General features: G+C 33.5%; 2 protein-coding genes across 7 annotated transcripts in view; one reads left to right on the forward strand and one right to left on the reverse strand.

Moving 5' to 3' along the window:
* Positions 1–2,454, reverse strand: part of LOC110105356 — an 8,294-nt gene extending 5,840 nt beyond the window's left edge. For 3 of the 5 annotated variants that reach the window (XR_003699473.1, XM_020834824.2, XM_028691633.1), the window contains exons 1-2: positions 2,205–2,451; positions 2,014–2,132 (exon numbers count right to left, since the gene is read on the reverse strand). Coding sequence is in view for 4 of the 5 variants with exons in the window: in XM_020834824.2 (XP_020690483.1) it covers positions 2,014–2,132; positions 2,205–2,341 (256 nt within the window). In the remaining variant the exon portion in view is untranslated. Of the gene's footprint in view, positions 1–2,013; positions 2,136–2,204 lie in introns of all 5 variants that reach the window. The other 2 variants (XM_020834823.2, XM_020834825.2) reach the window with 1 other exon arrangement.
* Positions 2,455–5,047: 2,593 nt separating this feature from the next.
* Positions 5,048–5,887, forward strand: LOC110105359. Of its 2 annotated transcripts, none has more exons than XM_020834830.2 (2): positions 5,048–5,207; positions 5,278–5,887. In XM_020834830.2, the coding sequence occupies exons 1-2, from the start codon at positions 5,071–5,073 to the stop codon at positions 5,681–5,683; spliced, it is 543 nt and encodes a 180-aa protein (XP_020690489.1). In that variant the 5' UTR covers positions 5,048–5,070; the 3' UTR covers positions 5,684–5,887. The 2 variants fall into 2 exon arrangements, with proteins under 2 accessions (XP_020690489.1, XP_020690490.1); XM_020834831.2 differs by having other exon boundaries at positions 5,051–5,207; positions 5,290–5,887.
* The last annotated feature ends 1,615 nt before the right edge of the window (positions 5,888–7,502 follow it).

Below are 7,502 nucleotides of genomic sequence, written 5' to 3' on the forward strand. Positions count from 1 at the left end.
CAGATTCTTTCAATCTCTTAATTCAAATTGATCTTATGTTCATTTATATTTCTATTGAACTTTGAAATATAGAATTTTAATTCATCTCTCTTGTAATGATTATCTATATCTCAAATGTCTAAATTGAATCATGTCTTTTAGGGCTGCAAACGAACCGAGCCGAGCCGAGTATGTGAGTGTTCATGTTTGTGTTTGTTTAACATTAGCTTGCTCATGTTTGGTTCGTGTTTGATTCGAGCTTTATTATTTGTGTTCATGTTTGGTTCGTTTAATTTAAGGGTGTTCATGTTTGGTTCATGTTCGTTTGTTTAGTGCTTATCGAGCTTTAAACAAGCTATGTTCGTGAACATATTTAACAAACAATATATTGAACAAGCAAACCTTAAATTTGTTCATGAACATCCTAAACAAACAATCTAACAAACATGGACAAATATGAAATGTTACTTGTTCATGAAAGTTTTTATATTATGTATATTTATCAATTTTATAATAACATATTATTTAAGTTTTTATCAAGGTGTTTTAATCAAACCCGAATCGAGCTTTTTATCGAGCTTGTTCATGAACATCAACTGATGTTGTTCGCGAACATAAACGAGCTGAACGCATTAGTGTTCAAGCTTGTTTATTTAAGAATCGAGTATTTAAAATATTGGTCAAGTTTGTTTGTTAGTTAATTAAACGATCACGAACGAGCTTTAATCGAACCGAACAACGAGTAGTTCGTCGAACGTTTGGTTCGCTTGCAGCCCTACTTCTATGTTGGGCAATAAAATAGTAATTTTAGAAGCGACTTTCTCAACTTCTACTTTCAAAAGTGGAAATTGTCACTTCCTCTCGCTTCCAAGTAAGCCCTTCATGCAAATGTGTTTACGTGACAGGCTAATAGCAAAGGTATATATTGGTAAGATGCAATGGTTTATGGGAATATGCAACCAATGAGTAAGTTTAAGGCAAGAATTACGCATATTAAAAGAAAAACTTTTCAATGTTACATAAAACGTTTCTAGACAATAAATAGATCAATTCAGGGATCACACCTAGTAACACGGAATGAGTTCTATTTGAGTTACTAAAACAGAAGGATAAGCAAAATCACAGGAGAAAAGCTGATACTAACGCTTCATTTGGGATAGCTTTCTTACCGCTTCTTAAAGTTGCTTTTTAGTATAAAAATTAAAAGAAAGCTGCTTTAAGAAGCAGTAAGAAAGTCGTCCAAAACGAAGCCTAAATTATATGTGATTTTAAACGCATATAGAAGAGTGGAAAAGGGTGTGAGAATAGAACAAATTGGTATCCTTCCAACAACAACAACATCATCATCATCAAGCCTTTATCCCACCAAATTGCTATCCAGCCAAATAAATAAATTTAGAACTTTCAATCAGATTGACCAAACAAAATAAAATGTATTCCAAACAAAAAACTATGTCATCTAATAAACATTTTTTTTTTTTAGAGAATGCTCAGCACACCCAACGTAACATATTCTCAACACCATCAATGTAATAAAAGTGTGATTTGCTCTTCCTAAATTATAGATGCCACATAGATTTGGATGTTGAAAATGTAATGAATTTGTGGGTTTGAGAAGCATAAAGCATTGCTCCTTACATTTTACATATTCCGAACATACTTACCTGCATTTAATCGGCCCAAGGGGTTCAATATGAAAATGATAATATAAGATCAGGTAAAGGATAAAACCTACATTAATAAGAAAGCCGCATCACCCTCCGGCTTTCCACCAGCCTCCATCTCTCTATCGCATCAACCATCCTTTCCATTCCTACCTAAATCCCAATTTCCCCTTATCAACCAAAACTTTAAAAAACAAAATCACAAAACTTTTGGAAACAATAATATCATGAATAATCCAATCTAATCATAGTTTCATCAGTTCAATAAAAAACATCATCATTTTCTATTCAATGCAGATCCTAAATCAATTGTCATTCGAAGACTCAAAAGAAGAGACCTAGCGATCTTGACAAGTGCGGCGAAAGGTACCCTGAGACAGCTCACAGCACGCTCTCGCGCTGACCGAGAGGTGAGAGGTGAGTCGCGGAATGGCGATCACGCTATGCAGCGGAAGAAGTGACGATGCGCATCCTAGCTCACACGGCAACCTGCTACAAAAAAAGCATTGGTTAACGACATAATTCCCTACCGTGAAACAGAAAGAGTTATAGGGTTTCCACCTCGAGGTAGCAAAGAGGCGAGTGCGTTGGATACGAGGAGGGCGGAAACGGGGAAGAGCCGCCGGTGATCGGAGGGAAGACGGAGACGAACGTGCAATGGAGATGATCGACCTTGAGATGGAGCCACGGCAGGCCATTTCTGTGTGAAAGAGGATTACAGAGGCTCACAAGGCACCAGAGATGGCGGCGGAGGGTTTAGGGCTCCTCTCTTCAGTCCCGTAGTTTGTTGACGGAGAATTGATTAAAAAAAAAATTAAAATTAAAATTAAATTAAATGACCAAACTCGCAAAATAGTGTTTGGATTTTGCTGAAACGTAAAATAAAATATAGTTTTCTTAAAAAAAGGCTTATTTCATTTTGCATTTTCACTACAAATCGGGTTTCTATACAAAATAAAAATTAAGATTTCAATTCATGTTTTCAACCTAATATATTAAATATTGATACATCATCACAAAATTAGCTTGATCAGGCACGAATCTCGAGGAAAAAGCTAGTTGGAAACTTCAAAAATTAATTTTGGGAGTACCCAATCTCCGATTTCAGCAAGCTTATAGTCAAACTGAGCGTCTCGGAAATACGAATTGTCGGCTTACTTCTGAAATTTATCCTGTTCAAAATAAGTTGCATTTTACTTATCTTAATTTTAAAATATATCATTTTTTAAAAATTTATAATTCTATTAGCAAAAAATAGGGAATAAATTGATATATGTAAAACTTTCACTTACCAACTTTCTATATGTTACAAATACAATAGTTCTGAATATTTCTGTATTTTTCTAGGAAATTTTCATTGGGTAAATGAAAAAATGTGACTTTTTTTATAAATTAGAAAATAATTACGGTTCTAAGAAAAATTTGCAGTACAATTAAAACTTCAAAATAATGCTATGATAATTTAATTATATTTTGAAACAATATATTTTTACCCAATAATATATTATGTTGCCTATCATTATAGTATTTTGTTATATTCTGAAATGAGTTTAATTATCTCTTTTGAAATACAATGAATTATATGCTTATTAAATTGAAATGTGTGATTTTAAGGAGATCTGGTTTGGGTGAAGGAAGTTATGTTCTGGTGCTAAATGCACGTTCTAGTGCCTAATGTGCATTCTACTACGACATGGACATTTTATTTTGGTGTTAGACATTGTGAGTCATTAGGATATGTTTTTGATATGTTACAAGGATCAGAATTCTTTGAATTCTTTTCTGATGGGAGGTATAAGAGCCTGAGAAAAATATATCATTTTCGGTTGTGATTCTATAAAGTGCTTGTTTATTTAACTTTCTGCATTGAGATTTACATTTATGATAACTGCAAACGCTATTGTTATAGTACAATGATCATTATGAATTATTTTGAAATTTATTGCAATTCTTAATAAATGATTAATGACTCACAATTTAACTATAACTCTGTTTCATGATCTCGAAAAAGGAGTCAGTTGAGTAGCAAAGTCGTGATCCTATTTGTTTGAGGTTATATAGGTATTTATCTTTTTGATTTTTGTATAGTCATAATTAGTTTTTAAATTATTCTACTTTATATTTTAATTTATAGCCATGCATTGTAATCTAATCGGTGTACATATGTTTTGATGATGAATAATGAAAGAAAATTTTGATGAGGATGAATCATTTGATTTATGTTAGCAATTTTTAGCAGCATTGTGATCCTTCATTTGGTTTAAGTTAAATTTTGAAGAAGATGAGAAAAAAGTCTAAAAAGTTTCACAAAATTTCTATATTGGGTTGGGCATGTTGCAAGCCAACACGTCAAGACCCTCGTCTCAGAACACACGCACACAAAATATTCTATGACGTATGCAGAAAAATATAAAAGAGACAATAACGTTTAAAATCATTGTAGAAAATAAATTTTAGTACAAAATTTTCTTAAAAGCAATAAAAAATAATGATCAAAGATAAATTATAATTATGATCTGAAAAATAAAGCAGAAAAAAAATTATCCCTTAATTATGAATTCAAACTCGCTCATTCAAAGTACTTTTGACTTAAATAAAAATCAAAAGAGGATAAAATACAAGTAAAATTAGATTAAAAGATAACTTGCAGAGAGAGCTCTGTTAAGTAGTTTGCGAATATAATTATTGTTTTTTTTTTAGAAAGTTGAGCAGTCATCGCAAATTAGATTAAAAAACTAGTGAAATTAGTAGTTTCAACCCCGCCCACAGGACAAACTGCAAAACAAGCAAGCTTAATCTGCCAATGCTTATTTCTCCAACTATATGATTTATGGTGTCAAATTTTGATTAAAAAAAAGATTAAAAAAGAATAAAAAATAATAATAAAAGAAAAAAAAAACAAAATAAAAAATAAAGGTGTCAAATTTTGTTTATACTCACTAAAAAGGGGCCTCTTATGATCCACGAAAACTATTACTCCCTACAATGAGAGAGATTATTATGCGCGGAGTCCAAACGTAATTTTTCTTCCAAACTCCAATCATATGAAGACACATGAATTTTCTCTCTTATGTATAAAAGGGAAAAAAATTCAGATGTTTTTACCTGATTGGAGTCCAGACATCATTCAGACTTGACACATAATAATTTTTCCTATAATGAAATCAACACTCAACCATGGTCTCTTATGGGAGAAACTATTGTGTGAATGTCAAACACAGCTCTACATCCGGATGTCGCGGCACCGAGCCACGGTACAATAAAAAGATGACATGACATATTTTGATTGATGTCCAAACAACATTAAACATCCGCACAAAATAATTTTTCTCTTTCTTATGATCCACACAGTTGCCTTATCAACTCTCGCTTACTATTTTCCTCCCAATTCGAAGGCAATAAAAGCCACAAATACTGTCCCAAACGGATGTGTAATCTCCTCCACAGCCATTCATCCCGAAGCTCATCTTATCCAATCCCTCTCCTTTCCTTTCCTATACAAAACACCACTCTCCGCTTCTCTCGACTCCCAGATTCAAAATCAAGCAGCAGAAACAGAAACAGGTAACTCAACTTCCCTCCTCTCCATTGTCTCTAATCTATCATAATTTCCTCATCTCCCTCCTTTCCTTAGCTTCGGCTTCAGCCGCTGCTTCCTCACAGAAATGGCAGTCATATCTCTTGCAACTTTTCCGGCAGCAGCTGTCTCCACCTCTGCACTTAACGCCAACATGAAGAGGAAGGCCAGTGTAACATACATAGAAGGATTGAACTCCTATGGAGGTCTTAAAGTGCAGAACACAGTTACCTCCCTCGGTGTCTCGCGATGCGCCGACAAGTCATTTTCCATGGTTATGAGCTCAATTAGGTCACCGAGCAAGAAGGGGGAGAAGAGCAGAGGGGGAGCATTCTCCTCGACCTGCAACGCTGCAGCTGAAATATTCAAGATTGCAGCGATCATGAATGGCCTGGTGCTCGTTGGTGTGGCATTTGGCTTTATTCTTCTGCGAGTGGAGGCAATAGTTGAAGAATCAGAATAAGAAATATATAGCAAGCAGTCGTTTGCATTGTGTTTAATTTTTTGTTATTCACAGCTGTGTCAGATGATGAATATTCATTTTTCTCCAACTTGATTTGATTTGGATAAGCAAGAGAACTCTTTTATCTTCTACATAAGCCCTTCGATTCACATACACATTAAATAACTTTGAGAAATGATACATATTATTCGTTTGGGTCCGTAACCGTGACATACATGCAATTCTGTGCAACTGAGAAATATTTTTCTGATCTTCTGTGTTCTTATCATTTTTTTCTCAACTGTTAGTTGATTCCCGTAAATAAGCTAGCTAAATCACACTTTTGTATAATATTCTGATTTTCTTTGGTTTTAGGGGCTGTTTGGTATCGGATTTGTGGTGGCATTTAAGCTTGATTTAAGATAAATCCAGCCAAATAGTTTTCGGAGGTCATCTAAATCTGACGCCTACTTAAATCTGGGATTTACATATTTACAGCGTAAATCCGCATAAATACAGTAAATTTATGCGATACCTGCTATGCTTTTTCGGCCACAATCCTGCAAGAAAGCTTTCGTCATCGCACAGGTATTCCTCGGCCGAAATAACTGTTCTTGCGAAAATAACCCTCGGCCGCAGTCCTTGCGAAAATAACTATTCTTCTTTGTTTCCTTTTTTGCCAATTAAGTGTTTGATTTGCTGCTGATTCCTATTAGATGCTATGTTATACTAAAATAGTTCTTTGGAATGCTGTAGAAGAATGAATGCTATTGTAGTATTTTTCTAACTATAGCTGTTATACCATATAGCATTAAGAGTTCTCAGGTGTTGTTGAACTTTTGCTAAAATCCTGTTAGTTTCTATTGTACGAGCTCACGTTAAATTTAATGTGGTAACAGATTTCATGACTTAACAGGATTTAACATTTGTTATACCAAATAATTTTTAGGATTTAACAGCCTGAGGATTTGCTAAATCTGAATTTACAGGATTTACTAAATCCTGTTAAAATTGAATCCAATCCAATACCAATCATCCCCTTAAATAAAAAAGTCAATCTGCAATATGTCCACTTAAGTAAGAGCTGTAATATTAGGAAATGGTAAATTTCCTGCAAAAGGCAACCAAAGGATTAGCTATAAACCAAGCCTTCCAGAATGAAATACAATCCCAGTTAACATATAATATAACCTGCTTATTGAATAGATTTCTCAGTTACATCTAAACCAATATCAAGAACTTAGAACAAATTTTGTTTTTGAGCCAATTAGGCTGCTAAATCTCACAGCTATGATACAATGGACAAGGCTTTTTTAAATCAAACTTGTTTCAAATCCAAAATATGTACTTCTCACAAAATCAATTATGACACCATGATATATATATATATATATATATATATATGCCAATACCTTTTTTTCGACTATCTTGTAATCTGATACAGGGAATTAATATTTGGTATATAGCCTAGCAATAGTTTTACCTTCTGCAGATTTGCTAACAGAAGAAGTAGCAACAAAGTTTGTATTGTAATGCAGATCTATTAGAAGTATTGTATTTAAAAAAAATCCGATGAGAATTGAGAGCTCACGGAATAGGAATAGGTCCCAGAAACAGAACTTTTTTTTTTTTTTTTGTAAAAACAAAACAAAGGGTAATATTTTTGTTTCTCAATTTTTCCTGATACTGATATAATAGTAAGGCCCCCTCAATTTTAAAAGAGAGGTAAAGAATGCAGTTAGATAACTGATGTAATTTGAGAAAGATGATTGTTGAAACTTTCTTGCAAATACGACAAACAGAAAAAATGCATTCCACATCAAACTAATTTGCTTTCTTT

Source organism: Dendrobium catenatum, unplaced genomic scaffold (assembly GCF_001605985.2).
Source record: "Dendrobium catenatum unplaced genomic scaffold, ASM160598v2 original_scaffold_30712, whole genome shotgun sequence".
Taxonomy (NCBI): domain Eukaryota; kingdom Viridiplantae; phylum Streptophyta; class Magnoliopsida; order Asparagales; family Orchidaceae; genus Dendrobium; species Dendrobium catenatum.

What these genes read in the sequence shown, in the direction of transcription:
- LOC110105359 (XM_020834830.2), top strand. Translation starts at nt 5,071, where the DNA reads ATGTGTAATCTCCTCCACAGCCATTCATCCCGAAGCTCATCTTATCCA. An exon ending in AGCAGCAGAAACAGAAACAG is followed by an intron (nt 5,208 to 5,277) that starts GTAACTCAACTT and finishes TCCTTTCCTTAG; the next exon opens with CTTCGGCTTCAGCCGCTGCT.